The sequence below is a fragment of the Medicago truncatula genome, chromosome 8, assembly GCF_003473485.1.
Source record: "Medicago truncatula cultivar Jemalong A17 chromosome 8, MtrunA17r5.0-ANR, whole genome shotgun sequence".
In the NCBI taxonomy this organism is placed as follows: Eukaryota; Viridiplantae; Streptophyta; class Magnoliopsida; order Fabales; family Fabaceae; genus Medicago; species Medicago truncatula.
The window spans coordinates 6,291,694-6,316,890 of record NC_053049.1 but is presented as its reverse complement, the minus strand read 5'-3'; the positions used below and the strand labels follow the sequence as shown (position 1 = coordinate 6,316,890).

General features: G+C 32.2%; 3 protein-coding genes across 3 annotated transcripts; all 3 read left to right on the top strand.

Annotated features, from left to right (window-relative positions):
- The first annotated feature begins 2,521 nt into the window (after positions 1-2,521).
- LOC11423970 (linoleate 9S-lipoxygenase) lies at positions 2,522-7,213 on the top strand. The gene is made up of 9 exons (XM_003627126.3): positions 2,522-2,855; positions 3,736-4,022; positions 4,113-4,353; positions 4,491-4,811; positions 4,900-4,985; positions 5,108-5,215; positions 5,332-5,636; positions 5,723-5,986; positions 6,221-7,213. Exons 1-9 carry the CDS (start codon positions 2,639-2,641, stop codon positions 6,975-6,977), a joined length of 2,586 nt encoding a protein of 861 aa, XP_003627174.1. The 5' UTR covers positions 2,522-2,638; the 3' UTR covers positions 6,978-7,213.
- A 6,613-nt stretch (positions 7,214-13,826) lies between these two features.
- LOC11423969 (seed linoleate 9S-lipoxygenase-3) lies at positions 13,827-18,555 on the top strand. Its single transcript, XM_003627125.4, has 10 exons — positions 13,827-14,068; positions 14,236-14,522; positions 14,937-15,177; positions 15,546-15,866; positions 16,143-16,228; positions 16,313-16,420; positions 16,519-16,823; positions 17,039-17,302; positions 17,429-17,820; positions 17,913-18,555. Exons 1-10 carry the CDS (start codon positions 13,867-13,869, stop codon positions 18,275-18,277), a joined length of 2,571 nt encoding a protein of 856 aa, XP_003627173.1. The 5' UTR covers positions 13,827-13,866; the 3' UTR covers positions 18,278-18,555.
- Positions 18,556-19,863: 1,308 nt separating this feature from the next.
- LOC11421244 (telomere repeat-binding factor 5) lies at positions 19,864-23,888 on the top strand. Its single transcript, XM_003627122.4, has 6 exons — positions 19,864-20,145; positions 20,218-20,429; positions 21,928-22,012; positions 22,306-22,389; positions 23,187-23,484; positions 23,579-23,888. The coding sequence occupies exons 1-6, from the start codon at positions 19,996-19,998 to the stop codon at positions 23,608-23,610; spliced, it is 861 nt and encodes a 286-aa protein (XP_003627170.1). The 5' UTR covers positions 19,864-19,995; the 3' UTR covers positions 23,611-23,888.
- Positions 23,889-25,197: the final 1,309 nt, after the last annotated feature.

Sequence of the window (25,197 nt, the reverse complement as noted above, 5' to 3'; positions counted from 1 at the left end):
GTTAAAACGGTGAATTTAGATTAGAAAGTAAATTTATATAAAATTAGGGTTCAAGGCTTGGTTTGATTAGGGTTATGTCATTTAGACTTACCCAACAATCCCAAGGCAGAAGAGTCTACTCACTCACGTTCATTGTAAACATAGAAGAGAAGAAGAAGAAGAAGAAGAAGAAGAAGAAGAAGAAGAAGAAGAAGAACATAAAATAAAGGAGAACTTTTATTCAAAGAAACAATTGTCACTTATTATTTCAGAGAGCAAAAGATGAATTGTTGTGATAGCTAGCTACTCTATTTATAGTTTACATTCGACTTAAAACCTAAGCAATACATCACTAGAATGTTCCACAAGAAACTGCGGGCTTTTCGGTCAAAACTAAATAGAGTAGCTTAAAATCTAAGCAAAAGCAGCAAAAGGAGATCCTGGGAGGTGGCACGACCGTGCCAGTGGGAGCACGGGTCGTGCCAAGCTTCTGGCTTGGGGGAGACATATTTTTGTCTCCAAATCTTCGTATTTTCGTTCCGAATCAGCTCCAAACCCCTTTTCTTTTGCTCCAAGACTCAATCCATCAAATATTCATTCCTGAAATATAATAATATGCAACTGAAGTAAAATAGCTCTAAAAGGAAATAATATTAAAATAAAATAAACTTAAATCTAATTAAAACGGAACTAAATATTATATTAAAATAACTAATTAATGACTCAGCACGCGTGTCGGACACCGCAACACGCCTAATCTTGGTGCATATATATATTTAGTTTGGTTACTAAAGTAGTTTATTAGTGATAATGAAGTTGAGGAATTGGATCTCAATCTGCGTAATATGAATAATTACTAACAATAATTGAGATAATAGTAGCATCTTTCTCCAACAGTGCAAGCTGTGTGTTTGAGTCGATGCTTCATGATGATCTCCAGGTCTCCCCATTCACACTATGGGAAAATGCATTTCCATACAAGGACTATAGTGGTGGATATACACATTGAATAATATAGCTTTTAAAGGGTAGAAAAATTATTGCATCTGTCTGATCAAACCTATATCTTATCCTAAGTTATAAATTTCAATAATAATATAACAATATCTTTATTACTATTGTGTACGGCCAAATAAACAGATATAGGCGCATGTCTTTGTTAAGATGATGGAAGAGTACAAAAGAGTAGACTTCTATGGGTCTTCGTCTTCCCTTACACGTATTGCATTTAAGCTAGTAGCTACCATGTCATAAGTTTTAAATTGTAATAAATACACTCTCCAATATTATGTATGCAAAATACTCCTTCAAAACAACAAACATTTCGTGTGATAGTGACAATACTCTTTACACACATGAGGTTTGGGAAAGATGATAGGGAAGGTTGATAATGTGTTGTCGTGTGAGCGAAAATAGGGTTTAGACTTACTTGTTAAGAGTTCTACATTCCATGAAGGAAAAAAAATAAGTTCAACATTATAAGCAAGAGAATTCATATATTTAATGCTTTAAAGTTTTAAGTTAAGATGTAAGTAAACCATTTGAGTTGATCTGGTAATATTGGCAAAGTATACTCCTTTCCAATGTCTCTGGTTCGATACTAATATATTATTTAGATATGAGTTGGACCACACTTTCTCATGTTCCAACTTCTAAGCATGTTCCAAAACAATGGGTTTCCAGTGTGGTTTCTAACACTGTAAGTTACTGACATTAAACCTTCGTAGTACCAACAATAATAATTATATTTTGTTTTTAATACATTAACTTTGATCTTGAATACAAACATGTGGATTTGTTAGGAAAAATGGCACATCTAAATAAACATGTGGATTAATTTTGTAAGTCAGGATGTTATAGGACAACAGAATTACCTGTTATGTTATTTTGTCTATAAATACCACTTGTAAATTTTGATTTGTTTTTTTACAAATTGTAAATTTTGATTTATACATACACAATCGATCAAATTATTATTTTACTCGCAATTTATCTATTTGCTTTTTATTTACTTATGCTATCGTTAGTTTATTCATTCTCAACAACTCTATCACCATTAATTAATGTTCAAATGACCACTATATTATTCTAATAAATCTACCCGGAACACAATGATACCTACGTAGTTTTATTGTGTATGTACCCTTCATCCAATCAATCAATATCATGTCATATTTTTAAAATAAATATAAATGTTAAACAAATTTTGCCTAAAAAGTATATATCCAACCAAACTCTTAGATAGATAAAATTTACCTAATTCTACTATTTTTTTTTTGATAAAACCTAATTCTTCTAGTTGTATAATTCTATCAAAATTTTCTAAACCCTAAACAATAAGCTCTTTCGTTGAACCGAAACATAAGATATATAGACTAAACTCTTACTTTAGGGCTCCAATATTTTTACATTTTTTTAATCTAAATTACCACCCCCTCTAGACCTCCAAATGAAAAACAAATCTATCTATCTATCTACTATTACTAAATCTACTAAATTACCACCCCCTTTAGTTACATTGATGGTTGACCTAGGCTGCAAGACTTACAGTATATAATGAGAGCAGTGTAAACAAAATTAGAATAGTGACTTGCAAGCCACAAAGTTTTCTTTCATTTGCCAGAAAGTGCACAACAAATTTGCTGGAGAAGTTGCAAAGATGTTTACAAATCCATTTCACAGAAGCCAAAAGGTGAAGGGGACAGTGATATTGATGCATAGGAATGTGTTGGATATCAACGCCCTCACCGCTGGTTTAAATGTCACAGGTGGATTCAAGGTTCTTGGTAATCTCACTTGCTCTATAATTGACACCTACGCTTCAATCTTGTGCTCTTCCGTGGCTCTCAGGTTGATTAGTGCTACTAGTGCTGATGGTAATTACTTTTTTTTTTTTTTTCTTCTTATAATTACTTAATCTCTCACACTACTGTCTACAAACATAATGCTCACTAAATGGATGTATACTCATAACTCATTGTTATAAAATCTCTTTTTCTTTTTTCAATACAAAAATACCGATATACTTCAATTTGCAAGTATACAGTAAAAATTTTCATATTTTAAATTCACAATTGATTTCTATACGTCAAATCTAACCATGTGGTTCAAAGATAGATTTTACTATTTTTCTTTACTAAACTTTGATAAAATATTACACATGTTCTTCATTTTTTATAATTATTATAATTTCTATAAATAATTTTTTAAGAGTATTTGTTAATTTTTCCTTATAAAATTTATTGTTTACTAAAATTAGTATGGTCTATCCTTGGACTTTTTTTAGAGATAGATAAACTTTAGTGTTATATTATTTAGATCTTCTGTGTAAAAAATTTATAGAAATTTAGAATTATTTTATATGTTATTATTTTTAGGCAAATGGCGCGCATACGGATCTGCAACACCCTAAGTAGATTAGAAAAAAAACAAAAGTTTTTTCTATATGTTATTGAGACGTATACGAAATTTAATATTAATGTTGTTTAATAAAAATATAGTTAATCTTCACATACCTCCATTATTTATCAATTAATTTAAATTTACTTAAAATTTTACAGACATAACTAATATGATACTATAATCTTTAAGTTCAATGGTGATTTTTTTCCAGCTAAAAAGATATTGAACGCTGCAAAAAAGTATTAGATTTTGAATTGCTATAATATTTCTTTTGAGAATTATCATAACTGATTTTATTTTTTTTTATATAAATCTGTACTGAAATTGAAAAACAAACTTGTGACATATTTGTAGAAAGTGGAAAAGGTAAAGTGGGAAAGAGATCGTTTCTTGAAGGTTTTGTTACCTCTGCACCAATTCTAGGAGCTGGACAGTCTGCATACAAAGTTCATTTTGAATGGGATAGTGAGATGGGAATTCCAGGAGCATTTTATATTGAGAATTTCATGCTAGGAGAATTCTTTCTTGTAAGTTTAACACTTGAAGATATTCCTAACCATGGAACCATCAACTTTGTTTGCAACTCATGGATTTACAATTGTCGAAAGTACAAAACTGAACGCATTTTCTTTGCCAACAAGGTAATTATCAAAAAATATCAAATTTATCTTACATCTTAAATATCTTACATTTTCCAAAATTTGACACTATTAACTAAAATATAAATATAGACATATCTTCCAAGTGAAACACCACCTCCATTAGTCTACTATAGACAAGAAGAGTTGAACACTTTAAGAGGAGATGGAACAGGAGAGCGTAAAGAATGGGAAAGGATCTATGACTACGATGTCTACAATGATGTGGGTGATCCTGACAAGAAAGCAAGCTTGGCTCGTCCCGTTATTGGAGGATCCAACACCTTGCCTTACCCTCGAAGAGGGAGAACCGGCAGGAAACCAGCTAAGAAAGGTTATATGCTTTTATATTTTATTTAAACACTTTATGTATGTTATATCTTAAGTATGTTGATCCAAATTTTCATTTGTTTATGATTCTAAGACATTCCTCTTGCTAATGCATATTTTGCTATTTTTGTATTTGTGCAGATCCTAAAAGTGAGAGACGGAGCGAGTATATTTATCTTCCAAGAGATGAATCATTTGGTCACTTGAAGTCTTCAGATTTTCTTGTTTACATACTCAAATCAGTATCTCAAAATGTCATACCTCAATTACAATCTGCAATTACATTACAATTCAATAAGCCAGAATTTAACAGCTTTGATGATGTGCGATCATTTTATGATGGTGGGATTAAATTACCTACTAGTACACTTAGCAAACTTAGCCCTATACCATTTTTCAAGGAACTCTTCCGAACTGATGGTGAATCGGCCCTAAAGTTTCCACCACCTAAAGTCATTAAAGGTATCCATTAGAAACACATATTTAGTCATGCAAAATTTGGAAAGAAATTAATTTCATAAAACTTTTATATTTCTCTTACTTTGAAAAGTGAATCAATCTGGATGGATGACTGACGAAGAATTTACAAGAGAGATGATTGCTGGTGTAAATCCACACATCATCAAAAGAATTCAGGTAAACTTAATAGTTTAATAATTGTTATGCAAACACATAAACTAAAATAAGAATTTTGTATCCATTTTTCATCGTAGTTTTGTAATTGTTAACCTTATTATTGCTTGATATATTTAATGTAGGAATTTCCACCAAAGAGCAAGCTAGATAGGCAACTCTACGGTGATAATACCAGCACAATAACCAAAGAACAGCTTCAACAAAACATGGGTGGCATCACAGTTGAACAAGTAATTACAAAATTTAACATCAATACTCGAAATAAATAATTTTGGTATTGTTTTGCAAAATTGTTTCATTTTTATTCAAATTATTGCAATGACTGAATTATATATTTTTTTAATAGGCTATCCAAACCAACAAATTGTACATACTTGATTACCACGACTCGTTATATCCATATCTGAGGAAAATAAATGCAGCTGATACAAAGGCATATGCTACGAGAACCTTCCTTTTCTTACAAAATGATGGAACTTTGAAGCCGTTGGCCATTGAGCTAAGTAGCCCACATCCTCAGGCTGATAGCTTTGGTCCTGTTAGTGATATTTACTTGCCTGCAAGTGAAGGTGTTGAAGCTTCTATTTGGCTCCTTGCCAAGGCATACGTTGTTGTAAACGACTCTTGCCATCACCAACTCATCAGCCATTGGTATAAATTCAATTGAAAAGATTATAGAGAGTCAAACATGCTTTATATATCTATGAGTTATACATTAATATCTATATGTCTGACAGGTTAAACACTCATGCTGTTGTTGAGCCATTCATCATAGCAACAAATAGGCATCTTAGTGTGGTTCATCCTATTCATAAGCTTTTACTTCCGCACTATCGTGACACAATGAACATTAATGCACTTGCAAGGAATGTTTTGGTCAATGCAGAGGGTGTTATTGAGAAGACGTTCTTGATGGGAAGTTATTCTCTAGAGTTGTCTGCTGTATTATATAAGGATTGGAATTTTAAAGAGCAAGGTTTGCCTAATGATCTACTCAAAAGGTAACCTTAAAAAACATTAGATCCTAGACATATATTCAATAGTTAAAAAGAGGATTGAAAATTTGTTCGCAACCTCAATCTAAGATGGGATATTCAGGTTTTTAATGTCTAAACATCAATGGTTGTGGCCGCATCAACTCTATTTTGCCGCAATTTTAAACTTTCCGTTAATAATATATTGATATCAAAGTTTTTATTTTGATATTAATGATATCTTCCTTTTTTGTTATCTAGAGGAGTGGCTGTTAAGGATCCAAGTTCCCCACACGGCCTTCGCCTTCTGATAGAGGACTACCCTTATGCTGCTGATGGATTAGAGATATGGGCTGTTATTAAGTCATGGGTTGAAGAATATGTGAATTTCTACTACAAGTCAGATGCAAATATTGGACAAGATTCTGAACTCCAAGCATTTTGGAAAGAACTTGTAGAGGTTGGTCACGGTGACTTGAAAAATGCTAAATGGTGGGTTAAGATGCAAACTCGCACAGAGTTGATTGACTCTTGCACTACCCTCATATGGATTGCTTCAGCACTTCATGCAGCTGTTAATTTTGGACAATATCCGTACGGTGGTTACATTCTTAACCGACCAACTAAAAGCAGAAGATTAATGCCTAAGAAAGGATCCCCCGAGTATGATGAGCTTTCTAAGAACTATCAAAAGGCGTTTTTGAGAACAATCACACCAAAAGATGACACACTAACTGACTTGACCATTATAGAGGTCTTGTCAAGACATGCTTCTGATGAACAATACCTTGGACAGAGAATTGAAGGTGATCTTTGGACTTCTGATTCACAACCATTAGAGGCTTTCAAGAGATTCGGAACAAAGTTGGCTGAAATTGAACAAAAACTCACTCAAAGGAACAATGATGAGACTCTAAGGAATCGATATGGACCAGTGAAGATGCCGTATACTTTGCTTTATCCTTCTAGTGAGGAAGGATTGACTTGCAGAGGCATTCCTAACAGTATCTCCATCTAAAAAGGTTCCCTTGTAGTAATTCTATGAATAACATACGAAGAAGGAATTCAATTCCCTCAACCCCTATCTATGGTCATGTTTTTATGCATGTATGTTTGTTTGATTGTTATAATGTTTTGCTTAACATCAATGTAAGAAATATTTTATCTGTCGTACTTGTACCATTCCAGACCATTGATTTCATATGCAGCTTTCATGTTTCACCTTAAACTTAAAAATTAATTTTGTCATATTATTTAATTAGTAAAACCGAATAATATTTGCTTCAGCATGGTTTTTTTAATTAACCAAGATGCCTCATGGTCTTTCTTTGAGATACTTTTCTTGTTCTTTTCCTTTTCCACTTTGTTTTGCTTTTATTTTCTTGTTCCTTTTGGGTGTGGCATTTGTCCCCCTATTTTTTGTTGGTTTGTATCGTTTGAGAAGGTTTGTATTTTTGTATATCTAGGATGTTGCAAATGGTTCTCCTGTGTACCGTAATCACATAATACACCTAGACCAAATAGATAATGAGCATGGAGATTGGTTTTGGAGAGACCCTTGGATTCCAGGTATGGTGCCCTTGAGGACTACTGTGCAGATTTCATTCCTATATAGGCTCACTTTCAACCTAATTAAACGTCATCTCTATGATATCAATTTTACCTCTTCAACCACCTCTATGACATTCTTTGAAAAATCTTTGAATCATTTGTTATTCCTAATTCTCCAAAGAATCAAAGTAAGAGTGTGCCAAATTAGCCAATAACTCTTTTGGATTTTGTTGTTCCTAGCTAGCTTCCCCTATTATAATTTCTAGATACATTAACAAGTTATGAGGGGTAATCGATGAAAAACCAAGCTCATTTGAACCCCTAAGGCCACACATTGTACGCAATATCGCAATGGAGAAAAATATGGGAAGAGGATTCCTCCGACCGATGACAAAGACACAAAGAGTCAAGAATCTGAAGGAACGGCCTTATGCAACAATAAATTTCTCCTAGCTGAACTTTGATCAAGAAGCAACTTCCAAGAAAAACCTATCACTTTTGTAGAGTCAAACTCTTCCACAATCCACCAACTTTAGAATTCTATCACCACATTTACCCACCAAGACTTCCTTACAAAGCGGTCGGTCATTTTGTGGCAATCGTCACTCCCTAAAAGACTTAAATTAACCACGCATACATCTTTAAAATTCGTGTTTGGACTCACCACTTTACATTTTACATGAGGTCCATTTCTAAAGTGTAGGATCCACAAGAGTTTCACCCAGTAAAAAAGGTGGATGTTAGAGATATAGTGTTCATACATGACGGAGTCAAAAATTAAACTTAGGGAAGACCAGGTTTTAAAGTATCATTTAAGTAAAAGAAAAATAAATTTTCAAATTCATATAATATATACAAGAAATTATAAGAGATAATTAAAGTTAAAATACATCCAAATTTTAAGAAATTTCAACGATATAAAAGAGATGAGAATTTTGAGGTTTGTTAGAGAATGACCATACTAATATGATTTTGGTATACTGGAGAAAGAAAATATTAAAAAAAAAATGCAAAAGTAGGAAGATAAATGGAAGATTAAATTGTAAGCAGTAAATTGTTTGGTAATGCCCGAGAGCTCACATGCAATGATTCAAAAATTATAAAGCAAAATAACAACTAGGAATGATAAATGGAGATTCTAATTAAAGATTAGTGTACATATGTAAATTACAGACAAAACTTCATTTCTTATTAGTTGTCAAACATTTTAGTTAAGAATTAGTGTAATTACACCTAAAATCCAAATGTTTCAAAGTTCACAAAAAATAAATATATAGACAAAAAAAAAAAGTATAATTTGCATACTAGTATTTAAAAAATTGAAAAAACTTGGGAAGGTTGTTGCCTCTATTGGTCCCCCTTCTAACTCCATCTCTGGTTCATAGCACCCATCGTTATAGATATAGACTTACATATAACTCTCGTTTTTCTTGGTATAAACCCTCTGGTTCCTAAGGAGAAAGGGACCTTGGTAATTTGGAGTTTACATGTAAGTTAAGTAGTATACTTTGATCAAAAATTGTTTCATTCAGTAATTGAAACCAGATTCTCCTAAACAATTCATTTGCGAAGCTCATTAATCACTTAACTCTAATAGTTTGATTATATATAAATCTCTTTTGCAATAAAATTTTAAATAAGCCATACAATTTTTCTTTTTAAATAAGATAGACGCTACCTTATTTTATTTCCTTTCTTGAGGAGATAGACTGCTTCCTTATTTAAAATATAGATATATACCTATCTATAAATTTTAAATAAGTTCCTCTTTGAAAAAATATTATATAAGTTACTGCTTTTCTTTTTAATCTATTTTCTATTTAACCACTTGGTTTAAGTTGTAAATTCGTGTCTATTTCTTAAAGATTTTTGTTTTAGTTGAAATACTCTGAAGATTATGTTTAGATGTTTTGATGTGAGGTTAAATCTATTTTGTTTCTTTGGTGTCTCATAGGCTAAGTATTACATACAACTTTGTTTAATATATATGCACAATTAAGTTGCTCATGTAAGGTAGATAGACTAGTTTATTTTTAAAAATGTTAATAAGTGCTATTGAAACATTCTTTAAGATATTTAAATGGTATTTTTTTATAAAAATTTGTGTAATTAATATATTGAAAATTGAAATATTTGACAGTTTTATGAAATAATTTCTTATCAAGTCTTGCTAACAAGGGTTCTAAGGGCATTATTTTTTGGAGAATGCTAACCAGTGTACTAAGGACAATGGTTAAGCATCAAAAAACAAGTAAGTTTTCATAAAAAAGTTGTGTAATCATTACTTTATCAAAATAACACCTTATATTTCCAAGACAAAATTTTTAATTGTAGATTCCTTAACTATTGCCCCGAGGGCACTCGTTAGCAAGATCCTTATTATTATTTTTTTATGGAGGGTCATAAGGACATTGTTTGAGAAATCAACAAAACAAAAAAATTTGTCTTCAAAACTTTTTAGGCAAACACTTGTAAAAATCATTACACAATTTGCAATATTAAAGTTACTACTTTTAGACGCTTAAATAAATACTCTTACATTAAGAACACTTGTTAATATGTTCCTTTATCATTTTAAAATCCTTAAAAAATATGTCGTGACATTCGTTAACAAGACTGTATTTTCATAGATCAATAAGTCTAATCATATATTTCATTTCATTAATTCAACGACTTATTGATCTTGTACATAAATATAGCAAAAAAAAAAAAAAAAAAAATTAGTGGATTTTTTTTTATCAAAATTTCATTTTTTTCCGTAAATATTTTTATATAGATCGGATCAGTAGTCATGCGGTCTGACCAGTGACCCACTGATTCGGCAAATGATCCAGCGACCCAATGCTTTGACCGGATCGATCACCGGTCCGGATTTGGAAAAACAAATTTATACACAGTACAAGATTTATCTCCTATTTTTCTAGTAATAAAAAACAAATTTATATTGTACCAAAATAACAATTTTCCACACAGTACAAGATTTATCTCCTATATTTATATGTAGCAGATAAATACCCACATTTATTGAATGTAACTTACAAAAGTTATAAAAGTTTCAAGTCAACTACTATTCCAGTCACTAAGGCATCTTGGTATTTTTTTGATAAAAAAATTAAGTACACGTGAACCACGATTCTCGCATACAAGCATTTTCTTGTACGTGTTGTCATTATTGAAAAATATGAGTAACAATGCTCAACAATAATTGACATTAATTAAAGTAAAAAACAACAATAATTGACATTATTGTCAAAAAAAACAATAATTGACATTAATTAAATATTTAATTCATAGGCACAGATAATATAAAGAGATTTTATATTAGCAAAAAAAAAAAAAAAAAGTTCTTGCACAGTAAGTTAATCATAATTTGTTGAGAATTGTTGCTGACACATATGCATTGCTGAGAAACACGAGTAATTTATTCAAATATTCCTCGGCAGTTAATTTACCCAAATGCTCCTCAGTAGTTAACTATAGCCGGTTCCATAATTCGGCAGTTAACCGTCGAGGGACATTTCGATAAATTACTCGTGTGACACAACCTTATGCAATGTATCATCAGCAATTCTCTAGGTTGTTTTCATAGTTAATCAATCATAATTATTCAACATTAAAAAAATTAGTTTCATCATATCTAACTTGAAAGTAATACATATAAATGTTATGATTGATCGACATTGTAAACCTTTTTACAAAGGCAATGCATCAAAATTGTTCCCTCGTTATAATAAGAGTTAATTAATGGATATAGTATTTTATTTGTCCCTATTTCTATATAAATATATGCATATAAACATGTTTAATTCAATTTTTTAAAACCCGGACCGAAGATCAACCTAGTCAAGGTATTGGGTCGCTGGGTTACTGGTCAAACCAGTGGGTCACTGGTTAGACCGCTTGACTATTGACCCGATCTATATAAAATATTTATGACAAAAAATGAAATTTTGATAAAAAAAAAAAAAAATCCTCTCATTTTTTTCTATTTGAAGTTCGTGCATTAAAAAATTTATTTTCATAGCTGCAAGTTTGCAAGTTAATTTCTTAACTGCAACACAATTCAATTTCAAGCTAATTTCAATCCAAATTCAAATGAACTCATACATTAAACAATAGTACCGCATAAAAAAACATCACAAATAAGTTCTAATTCAGATTCCATCTTTAAAAATTAAAACATAGTATGTTCTAAACATTGTTGGAAATCAAAATATAACAGACTTACAAACTCAAGTAAGTTCTGAACATAGTCAACAAAAAATAATTGATTTACAAACCCAAGTAAGTTCTAAACATAGTCAACAAAAATCAGAAACACAAATAAGTTATAACAATTCACTAATCAATAAACTATTTATGCCCATGAAGTCAAATTGTCATAGTCTTGATATCCGTATTCATCATTTCCATCGCTTTTGGGTTTGGAGTATGTGTTACTAGGGTTTTTGTCTTTTTTTTTTTTTTTTTTTGGTTACAAGGTTTTTGTCTTTATATGCCTTGCCTTTTCATTTTTCTATATATTAAAAAAACGGGACGGGTCGGGTGGGTTAAACTGGTTCAGCAGTCCGTCCACTGACCCAACCGGGTCACACCGGATTTCAACGGGCTAATTCCATATCCAATCTAGTAGCCTGTCCGAACCGCTGCACCCTCCGGTTCCTGGTATGACCAGTCCGACCGGGTCGGTCCAGGTTTTAAAACACTGGTTTAATTAATATCAACATCTTATCCCCAACATAAATTATTATATCAAGAAAATGTATTTATATAAAATAATAATGATTAATAATAAAACTGGGTTTTGAGGTTGATCATTAGCTATATTATTTTGAAGATGTTTTACTTGTTTTAGTTTTAAGCCTAGAACATGTTAAATCATCATTGTTGTATATAAGAGTATTCTTTAAGGCGATTGCGGAAAGGCGAGCTTTGTGGTTGTTGGAAAATTTTATGGTGAAATAATGAAAATGTCTTTTAGGTAAAGTTAAATGGTCAACCGAGTATTTGTGTATTTAAGTCATGCCACGTCAGGTTATTTGGTGTATTATACATTTATCTATAAGGTGTGTTATTATATCTTTACTTATTGCAATTATGTCCTTGATTAAATCAAAATTAAACATAGATTTGCATTTGTGCACTAAGATTGAAATTCCCCTTAATATTTTGTATGATGACTGATTTGTAATAAGATAAAGTTTAGTTTTAAAGCAGAACACTAGGTGACATGACATCGACAGATATCTCTATTGGCTAAATCAGAGAGAAAAATTGAAAGAAAAAATATCGAGATTCACGGGAGTAAAAAAATCGGACTGATGTGTAATTTTTGTTTGCACGCTAGTTTATAATAATGTTGATTGTTGATGAATAAATAATACACTAAATGAATAAGAGTGTTGTAGTGATTAAATAATATTATCTCTTTCTTTGTTTGATACAGACTATTTCATTTTCAACATTCACATTTTGCACATGGTAAGTACTTGGGAATATCTCAGTTCTAAGCTCATGATTTGTTATTAAAAACAAAATTGTAACACTACTTTAGAGCTGTCAAAACGGGCGGCCCGGCCCTAAACGGGCCGGCCCTAGCGGGCTTCGGGCTTTAGCGGGCCGGGCCAAAAAGCCCGGTTGACAAAACGGGCTTGAAATATACTACCCGAGCCCGGCCCTACACGGGCCGCGGGCTAAACGGGCCGGCCCGTATTAAAAATTATATTTTTTTTATTTTAAAAAATACTATAAAACACTACTATAATTTTTTTATAAATAATATTTTTAATATGTTTAATTAATGTCTAGCACAAAAGTAAATTGTAAACATTTTCGTACAAACGTCGTAAACTAAAACGACGAGAAAAATGATTTTAAATAAATTAGATATGTTATGGTTATAGATATTTATATATTCGATCTTTAAAACTATAAATAACGAAATGAATAAATATAATTTTATATTACATTTATATTTGTGTTAATTCATTGAATTTTCACTTTTGTTTTATACTTTGATAATCAACTAAGTAAATAATTATTTGAAAAATATATATAATTTATAGAATTTTTTTTTGTTATGCGGGCTAACGGGCTACCCGCGGCCCATTCGGGCTAGCCCTAACGGGTACCGGGCTTTTAAGGGCCGGGCTAAAAAGCCCTATTAAAATTCGGGCTCAATATTTTAGGCCCAAGCCCTATATTTATTCGGGCTAAACGGGCCGGCCCATACGGGCCGGCCCGTTTTGACAGCTCTACACTACTTGTTGGCCTATAAATACGCAGTGAGTGTGCTTGACTTTCTCACAAGCTTCCTATCCATTTTAACAATATTGTGGCTTGATCGGTAAGCAAAAATGTCTTTCCTATTTGGGAATGATAAGATCAAAGGCACATTGGTGCTGATGCAGAAGAATGTCTTGGACATCAACAGCTTAACTGATCCTACGAAGATTATCGATGGAGCCTTAGATGGGTTTGGATCGATTTTTGATACACTTACTTCCTTTCTGGGTCGATCGATTTGTCTCCAGTTAATTAGCTCTACTAAAATTGGGTGTAAGTTTTTTTTGTCGAATTAGAAAGTGAAAAATTAATGTTTGAGATAAGGAACATGCTCCTTTTTCCCAATAACTCTTGACTAACTAAAATTATTCTCCATCTTGGTACAAATTAATTTATGCTTTATAAGTAACTTTATGTTTTAATTTATGCATATTTTTCAGTAACTGGGGAAGGGAAACTTGGAAAAGAAGCTTATTTAAAAGAGGCAATTAACAATTTGCCAACATTGGGAGATAAACAAACAGCTTTCAGCATTGAATTTGAATATGATAGCAACTTTGGAATTCCTGGAGCATTCAAAATTAAGAACTTTATGTCAACTGAGTTCCTCCTTGTGAGTTTGACTCTTGATGATATCCCAAACGTTGGAACCATTCACTTTGTTTGCAACTCGTGGGTTTACAATGCGAAAAACTACCTAACTGATCGTATTTTCTTCGCCAACAATGTAAGAGCAATCTATCTATCTACCTAATAGTATTTGAATTTAATACTTTATAGTATAGAAAAAATTTCTCTCATCTCTATTCAAGTTTGCTTGAATGATTGATATGTATACATCACTTCTATTTATTTTTTTCACAAACACTCATCTCGTAATTTGATTGATTAAAGGTGGTGAGTGTGGTCACCTTATTAAACAAATAAGTGTGACAAAAATTTATTTTTGAAAATGGAAGAGCATATGTTATTTAATATGTTAGTTGCTTGAGAAACAAGCTAACCGATGTCATACATTATCATCACATATACTATACCAATAATAAAAATCTTTTTTTTTTGAGCAAACAATAATAAAAAAATAAAAAAAAATAAAAAAATCTTAAAGTGTGTAACATCAAATACATAAAATATATTGCAGACTTTTCTACCAAGTGAAACACCTGCTCCACTTGTCTACTATAGACAATTAGAGTTGAAGACTTTAAGAGGAGATGGAACGGGGGAGCGCAAAGAATGGGACAGAGTTTATGATTATGATGTTTACAATGATTTGGGTGACCCCGACAAGGGTCAAAGCTACGCTCGTCCAGTTTTGGGAGGATCTAGCAGCCTTCCTTATCCTCGTAGGGGAAGAACGGGCAGAAAACCAACAGCAACAGGTTCGACTATGTTCTTGGATTCATGTCTCATCTCTTTTTTTTCTTCTCTTTAATAAACTTCAGTAAATACTTTATTAGATTTTGTCTTAATTTTTTATACAAAATTTGTAGGAATGAATCTCATTGATACATAGCATGTAATGGTATGAAGTTATTTTCTTTTTTAAAAAAATTAGGACAGAAAAATACTATGAATAACGGGGACATTAATGATTATTTTACAACTATCTTAAATGAAATTTAAACATGACGCTTGAGTTTACAAAGTCAAACTTTTATCGCTCAACTACCACAGCTTGGCGAAAAATATCATTATAATGAAAAATATTTTACTGTTACTTATAATTTTTATTGAATTATCACAACAGATCCTAACAGTGAGAGCAGGAGCTCTAGTGTGTATATTCCAAGAGATGAAGCTTTCGGCCACTTGAAATCCTCAGACTTTCTTGTTTATGGACTTAAGTCTGTTTCTCAAGATGTAATTCCATTGATACAATCTGTATTTGACACGAACTTCACACCGAATGAATTTGATAGCTTTGATGATGTGCTTGATCTATATGAAGGAGGAATTAAGCTACCAACAGATATACTTAGCCAAATTAGTCCTTTACCAGTGTTATCAGAAATCTTTAGAACTGATGGTGAACAATTCCTCAAGTTTCCTACACCTAAAGTAATTCAAGGTATATCACTATATCATACCTTTTGCGAAACAACCACTTATTGGATTCTTTGCTCGCCTTCATGTCTCTCCTGTCATATTTCGACAATTGAATTAATCTAAATACTGATCTATCAATATTATCAGTTTTTAGATTAATCCGGTAATTGAAATTTGACAGGAGAGATCTATGAAAGGGTTGGAGAAGATCCAAGTTTTTAAAATGACACTTTCGACTAAAATTTAATAAAAAAAATTAGTGAAGAATTTATGGACTAATCATTATTATTTTGAGTAGTGAGTAAGTCTGCATGGATGACTGATGATGAATTTGGAAGAGAGATTCTTGCTGGTGTAAATCCTGGCTTAATTCGCAGCCTCCAAGTAAGCTTAACAAGTTCATTGTTAATAAACATGAAACTAATTGTTAACATCATTCTTTCATGATTTTCTAAAATAATATTACAGGAGTTTCCTCCAAAAAGTAAGCTAGATAGTGCAGTCTATGGTGATCATACTAGCACAATAACCAGAGAGCACATACAGCTTAACTTAGACGGTCTCACTGTTGATGAGGTACCAATAAGCATTTTTGTTTCTTTATAGCCAAATTTGATTTATTGTGGTATGGTTGCAATGAATAGAATTGACCAAGTGATTAATTTTTTGAACAGGCTATACAAAACAAAAAATTGTTCTTGCTAGAACACCATGACACAATAATTCCATATCTAAGGCTTATAAACTCAACTTCCACAAAGGCCTATGCTTCAAGAACCGTCCTTTTCTTGAAAAGTGATGGAACTTTAAAGCCTTTGGCCATTGAGTTAAGTCTTCCACATCCTCAAGGAGATCAATTTGGTGTTGTTAGTAACGTCTACTTGCCTGCAATTGAAGGTGTTGAAGCTACGGTTTGGCTACTTGCCAAGGCTTATGTTATAGTAAATGACTCATGCTTTCACCAACTTGTCAGCCACTGGTAAAACATCGAAATATTAAAATTAGCACTGAAAGTTAGTGAATGAACAAATGGAATCCTTCTCTAATTCGGTTGTTACAAAATTAGTGACAGAATTAGAGAAGAATTACACGTTTTTCCTATCTAAATTTTCCTTACTAATTTATATGTTTTTTATTAGTGAAATGTAACTTCATGTATATGAATTGATTATGAATAATTTTGATGGATTGCAGGTTAAATACTCATGCAGTTGTTGAACCATTTGTTATAGCAACAAACAGACAACTTAGTGTGCTTCATCCTATTTATAAACTATTACATCCACATTATCGCGATACTATGAATATAAATGCACTTGCTAGATCATCCTTAGTCAATGCAGATGGTATTATTGAAAAGACATTCTTGTGGGGAGGGTATGCTATGGAGATATCTTCAAAAGTTTATAAGGATTGGGTTTTTACAGACCAAGCCCTCCCTGCTGATCTTATCAAAAGGTAATTCTTACAAATATACACCAATAAATAATATATCAAAATCATGATTAAAGTTGAACGATCATGATTTTATAAGGACTAACAATATATTTAACCAGTATAATTATTGTGATCTTGTTTATTTAGGGGAATAGCAGTTGCGGATTCATCTTCCCCTCACGGTCTTCGTCTACTCATAGAGGATTACCCTTATGCTGTTGATGGACTTGACATTTGGGATGCTATTAAGACATGGGTACAAGACTACGTCTCCATATACTTCACATCAGATGAAAAAATTCAGCAGGACTCTGAACTCCAATCTTGGTGGAAAGAAGTTGTAGAAGTGGGTCATGGTGACAAGAAAGACGAGCCATGGTGGCCGAAAATGCAAACTCGCGAAGAGTTGATTCAAGTTTGCAGTATTATCATATGGACTGCTTCAGCTCTTCATGCAGCTGTTAATTTTGGACAATATCCGTATGGAGGTTTCATATTAAACCGTCCAACTCTTAGTAGGCGATTAATGCCTGAGAAAGGTACGTGTTTTGTTTTAGTCTCTGCAAAATTTGTTCATATCAAATGATATTTATTTTATCGCGACTAAAATCAAATATTTTACATATTGCAGGTACTACCGAGTATAATGAGCTAGCTACCAACCCTCAGAAGGCCTACTTGAGAACAATTACACCGAAGTTTCAAACGCTGATTGATCTTTCAGTCATAGAAATATTGTCGAGGCATGCTTCTGATGAGTACTACCTTGGACAAAGAGACAGTGCTGAGTATTGGACTTCTGATACAAATGCCATAGCAGCCTTCAAGAAGTTTGGAAAAACCCTAGCTGAAATTGAGGGACAACTCATTCTGAGGAACAACAATGAATCATTGAGAAACCGAGTTGGGCCGGTTAGCATGCCTTATACCCTTCTTTTACCTTCAAGTGAGGAAGGACTTACTTTTAGAGGAATTCCCAACAGTATCTCCATCTAAGAGTATTGCTTTATTGTGAATAATTGTGGTTAGGGTTTTAAATAATTTGTGTGAAAGAGGGAATTTCAATTCCTTATCACATCACTTATGTATAATTATGATGTGTGTTTGATTGCTTGCTTGTTAATATGACAATAATGTAAGTACTTATGCTTTTATATATGCAGTGTTGTATTTATGGTTTGTAAGGTGGTGGCCTAAAACATCTATCTTGTAAAATAGTTTATTTCATGTCACATTATTGGTCTATAAGAACAAAATATATAGTCTTTCATTTATTTGCATTTTTATTTTAATAGAAAGTCATGTTTGCACTGAGTTTGGTTCCATAGTAATTAGGTGTACCACTTCAATGTATATTTGGAGGAAAACGGAGATGCTGCCAAATTAGAAAGGGGAAACTTAGGTGACCGAAAACTTTCAAAAAATAAAAAATAAGAAGTAAGACTAAAATTGCACGATCAAGATGTTTAGGGGACCATAAGTAAATTTAAAACATAATTTTTGTTTACTACAGATATAAGATCCACATGAACAGTTCTACTTGAGTGATATAGTTTTCGAAGACATTGGTGACATTAGTACATTTTAGATGAGAAAGAATAGTTGATGAATAATTCAAATAAATTATTTAGATGAGAGAGAATATTGATTAAAAAGAGATAGATACAATGTCACGAATTCCTTAAAAAAAAAAGACACAATGTCACGAATGTCATCTAAAGCTAATATCACCCATTTTCGTAACAATCCATCAAAATCTAATTTATTAAACATTCTTTTCAAATTGAAATATGATTGAATACTTAAGCTACAAATAAAAAGATTCTTTATTAAATACCACCGGACTTATTTAAATTATGTCTTAGAATACCCAAATACATTAGAATCTTAATTGAATACAACCTCTAAATTAAAAAGATCATGAAACAATCTTTAATACTCCCTCGGGACCATGAAACAATCTTTAACATTCCCTCTGGTCACTATTATAAGCAAAAATTCATTTTTTTAGATTCATTCAATAAATGAAATATATGATCTATATATAGGTCACATACATCATTTATTAAATAAACCTAAAAATTCAACTTTTGCTTATAATAATGACCGGAGCAAGTATGGATTAGAATAAGATTCAAATTATACAAATTTACTTTACGCGTACATTCAATCATTTGTTCACAAATTATCTAATGTGTTTGAACACATAATTTATCATATTTGTTCATGCTTTAGCGGTGATAGTCAAGTTACTTAGTTCAACTACTTATTTCAATTTACCACTTTATATTACTACCTTACTACTCCTTCAAAAGAAATTACTACTCTTACTATTAATGAAAAAACATAAACATTTTTCTTTTAAAAAACAAGATCACAAATCCTAACTTCAAATAAGGACAAAATTGATTCTACTTTTTTGTTTAGGAAAAATTTGATTCTACTCGAAAATAAATAAACATGTCAAAATTAATTTTGATCTTGATAGAAATGGAACTAATTATATAAATTATATGAAAATAATTCAACAGAGGAGAATAACATTGGTTGTTTTTTTTATTTTTTTTTTCATAATTTAAAAAATATTTTGACATAAAAAAGCAAAAGTAATATTTAGGGGAAAAACCAAACATCCGTGCGAAGTGGGTGAATGTGTCTGATGAAAGACAAGACAGTAAGCGAAAAAGAAGCGCTTATTGTTTTATTGAATAATAATGGGAAATCAAAAGCTGAAATGGACGAATGAAGAAGAAGACGCTCTTATCGCTGGAATCGAAACACATGGCCCTGGTAAATGGAAGGCCATTCTCCTTGATCCTCAGTTTGGTCCTTTACTCACTTCTCGTTCCAACATCGACCTCAAGGTTAGCTTACTTTTGGGTTTTCATTTTTTATTTTTTTTATTTTTTATTTTTAATATTTCTTGGTTTGTTTAGGATAAATGGAGGAATATGAATGTGAATAATATTAGTCAAGTTCCTAAGTTTCCCAAGTGCAAACCTGATTCTCCTGCTCCTGTTTCTTCTTCTGGTGCTGCTGTTGATCAAACTGTTGCTCTTCCTTCTTCTGATGTTGTTAACAATGTTCCTCCTCCTCCTCCTCCTCCTCTTCAAATTGAACAAGATGTTGTTAAAAACAACACACCTAGGTATTTTAATTCTTATATATTATTCACAGTAATAAAAAAATTATATTCATGTTATAAGTTCCGCCAATGACGAATTGTTAGAACCTGAGTTTGATTTCTTGGTGGAATAATTCTTTGTCAGACTTTACTTACTTTCTGGCTGAACTCTGAATACCAGGGTCCCATTCCCTGAAAACCGGAGGGTTAACTCCAAAAAAAATAAAAAATTAGTCAAATTGTATTTTTCATGATATAATTGTTGTCGAGAGCTTGTCCATATTGTTACAACATAGTGATTTGGTTGTGACGATATTTATGTGGGTGTCTGGGTTTTATTGTGGGTCTCCACAATTTCCCCTTTTGTGTGTGTGTTTATTTGAGTATGGGTTGGTTACTAGGTAAATTGGCAAAATAAAAATCAAATATTGTTGAGTCAGGGTCCTGTATTGGATGAGATATGTCGTAAAAGTATATTTATAAGTGAGAGATATCCCTCTCCTTTTAAGATGGTTTTGTAGAGGCGGTATCAGAGTCTATTCAAGATCTATTGGAGTAATGTTGTCAATGGTGGATAGCGGAAAATAGTGTATTGTTACATTTCTGCTATGCAATAGTGCTGTAGCGTCACTTTAACTACTATTTGACAAGATTTTGTATTAAATACTGTATCGGAGAACAATAGTTGTGTGTACAACAAATTCCACTACGCTATAGCAGTATAGCTCATCTATAGCTGCTATTTGACAACATTATCTTGGACCACCTGCTATAGCCTATAGGCTCATTCAAGTCACTCTCTAGATTTTTGGTTGTTGTAGACGTGGGCGTGAAAGGGGTGTGTTGAGAGTCCTGTAAATATCATGACTGTAGTTAAAATGCTGGAAGGAAGCTATTAGAGCATTGTTTTTCTACTGGGATGGTCAACGGTTTGATTCTGATATGAAATATATGATAGTGACTAGTGATGGTTCTTTACATTCATTGGATGTCCGGTAATCGTAGTCCTGGGCATGATAGGTGTTTGTTGAGAGTCCTGTCAGTATTATAAATGTGTAGTTAAAAGGGTAGAAGGAAGCAATTAGAGCATCATTTGTACTGGTATTGGTCAGCTGTTCGATTCTGAAATGAGATATATCGTTGTGACTAACGATGGATCTTTACACTCATTAATTAATCACCCTTATGAAACAAAATTTTTGTAATTCGTATGAATCTTTTCTCAATCCTATTTCATCAAATTCAATTAAATTTTTAGTTCATATATGTGACAATCAGACTGATCCTTAAGGGGGTAAAAGGTTTTTAAATCGAGCCTATAGATGTACATGTAATGACAGGATGAAATGAGAATATTTTCAGTTATAGTTTACACTGAACAAGATTTCTAGCTGACTAGTGATTATCAATTAGTTCTTTTGCTATTAATTTGATGGAGAATTTTAACATGACATGATATTTGTTCAGTCAATTAATATATCAGATTATATTAGGTTATTGGTACTTTTGTTCCTTTTATCAGGTATGATGTCATGATTTACGAAGCTCTGTCTACATTAAAGGATACTAATGGATCCGACGTAATTGCCATTGCTAGTTTCATTGAGGTTAGATGAAGCTCTTTAATGCTTTTAATGTTTTCATACATTTGACAGTATACATACTATACCATTTTGTGAGTTGGTTTGAAATACCCTGTTTTTTGAGATTATGCAATTAAAATTTTACATATCAACTACTAGAATGAATGGTAATGCATATAATTTTCCTTGATGTAACTTGGAAAACTAGTTTATATGGAATGTCAATTGTGTAAGTTGTTTGTTTGTATTGAGTATTCTACATGATTTTTTCATTTTTAGACTTTGATAAGTAATCATTATCACATATATTGCCGCAGCAAAAACATCAGGTTCCTCAAAATTTCAAAAAGTCACTGAAGGCAAGGTTGAGGATGCTTGTGGGTCATGGGAAGCTTGAAAAGGTAAATTAATCATCTGTTGATGCTTACGTGATATACATCATAGTTGCTCGTATTTAATATTTGAACGTGTATTTTACTTGGATTTATTGTTAAAGCATGTTGCTTGGTTGACTTGGCTTTAATACTTAGATAGTAACTGATTGCCGATTCTTTTTCTAAAAAAAAGTAAAATACACGATCACTTGTATTTTCCTTTGTATTTTCTAGCGTCTTTGCAGTCACATTCTGTTGCTCTAGAAGTCACCCTGGTTCAAGCTTATTAGTCTATCATCGCTCTTTTCACTACAATTATGTGTTCAAGATCTCTTGGTTAATCGGGAAATTTATAGGTATAGTTGTGTGGGTGATTTGGATGTTTTTGCAATCTGCTTAGTGCTATCATAGGACATTGATTTGGCAATTGGCGAGAGGGTTTCCCACCAGAAACTTTTCAACATGCACAGGCGATAAGGTCTTTTTAAAATCCATCATATTCGTTAGACCTTTGAATTCTTTGAAAGAGGGTAGTGCCTCTGCTGTGTAGTGGCTCTGTTATTGTAAGGATCTTGGGTGAGGGATTTTCCTGCAAGTAGAGGCTGTCATTTGCTCTCTTCCATCATAATCACTCTTTCCAATGTTTTTACACGCAACATTATCACCATTGCTAGCTTCCATTGTCAGGACTATAACTCTCCTAAATAGATGTTCCTGTGCTTCCATTGGGCCAACCTTGCCACAGAGACTCTGCGCTCTTAAACTAAAATATCTTGAAGTTTGTTTATTTGTTTCTTCTTTTTCCAATTTTTTACCATCTGCAGGAACAAAACTGTTTCAAGATAAAAGAAGCTTTGTCAGTGAAAAAATCACCTTCACCAAAACAAAAGGAGGCCAAGCCATCACCTTCACCAAAACGAAAGATGGTCAGGCCGAAACGGCAATCATCAGACTCTGATGATATGCTGAAGGAAGCAGCTGAAACTGCAGCATACATAATTGCTGAAACTGAAAACAAATCATATCTGGCAACTGAGGCAGTCAAGGAGACGGAAAAATTCTCACGCATGGCTGAAGGAAATGATGCGATGTTATTGCTAGCTGAACAAGTTTATGAACAATGTAATGTAGATAAATACTCTTTTCTACTTGTTAGTGAAATCAAATAGCATGATTCTCAATTTTAACCATTGATCTTGTGGGTCTATTTATGCAGGTTTGCGAGGCGAAACTATCAAATGGGCTTAAGATGGTCAATGCAAGATTGATAAATAGATTCAGTTAGATTTTGCATTTGATATGTAAAAATTTGTAGTCCAGTAAATGGTGTTGACAACTTTTTTGGGGGATGTTTTTATCAAATTCCTTTAGTAGGGAAACTCATGTATGACTGAGCTTTTTTTTCTTTTAAGATAAATCTTGTTTGGATATTGGACCCAAAGTGGAAGCAGTATAAAATTTAAGACTTAATTGTATTTTTCAATGTTTTCATTACCGGATGGAAATTGAACCGGTTCGATCTTCAAGTTATAGTTCAATTGGTCCCCTAAAAAAAAAGTTATAGTTCAATTGTTTAAACTATGCTCGAATTGGTTCAATCATAGTAAGTGGTTGAAGAATTGCGGTTCAACACAGTACATTCAGCTCTAAGTGATTGATATAAACAACAATGGTTGAACCAACCAGCAACATAGTCCAGTTTCAAAACTAGTTTGTGATTTTTGTAAAAAATAAAAATAAAATTTGATCTCTCAAAATTGAGTGATTTTTGAAATTAAAAAAACGATTATAGCATAAATAATCCAAACCCACTAAAGTGCGTGTTAAGAGGAACAAGGAAAGCTTGCAAACATGTTCAAAACACTTAAAATTACTATTGATGACTTCAACAATTTTTCCCTAGTATACAGTCTTTGTTTAGCATTCATTAACGAGAGAGCACATGTAACAAAATCACTCTGATGGTGTTTAGATGCAGAACTAATTAAGATGCAAATGAGTCATAGCTTCAGCGGTAGTAGAATCATTGAAACTGTACGTAACATGCATTGTAGATTAATATTGAATGATCAAAATCACATGGTTTGTTGATACCTCGACAAGTTGAAGACCTTCTTCTATCACATTTTTTAGGACGTATCATGGTTGGCTCACCATTAATGATTTTAGATTTTTTGATAACTCAACATATCTGCAATTGAAAGTTAAGACTAATCCTTTGAAATAGGAAAATCTATTTTAAGAGACCAGCTATCTATCATATATAGAGATGTCAAATGGGTTGGTTCGGCCTAGCCTAATCCGGTCTGAGAGACCCGATTACATAGACTGATTCAATCCGGTTCAATCCATTTGTAATGGGGCCACAATATTCTAGAGCCACCGGGTGAGAGGCCTGATTTGGACAATTGTTGTTTTAACATCATAAACTTCCTAAAAACACAAGTAAAATACATAAACTGACCTGTTTTAGTTTTTTTTTTTTAATTTATTATCTTTTTTATGTATATTTTTTTTTATATTAGTTACTACAAAAAATAGTGTTTTTTAAGATCAATCAAATGAAAATATTGATAGTAGGCCGGGCCGAAGCCCTAGCCCCACCCCATTTTTATATGGGTCATGGCAAAAAAAACGAGAATTATGCTCTTCTTCCAGAGTTTCGCTCGCACCCAGCTGAAATACGTAAACTACCCTTGCGTTAGTTAACTAACGCAAGTGTAAAAATTTGTGAGTGACTTAAATCACTTTTTTTATTTTTATTTATTATATTCAAATTATTTTATTTACTTTATTCTAATTTATTTGTTCACTTTATTCTTATTTATTTATTTT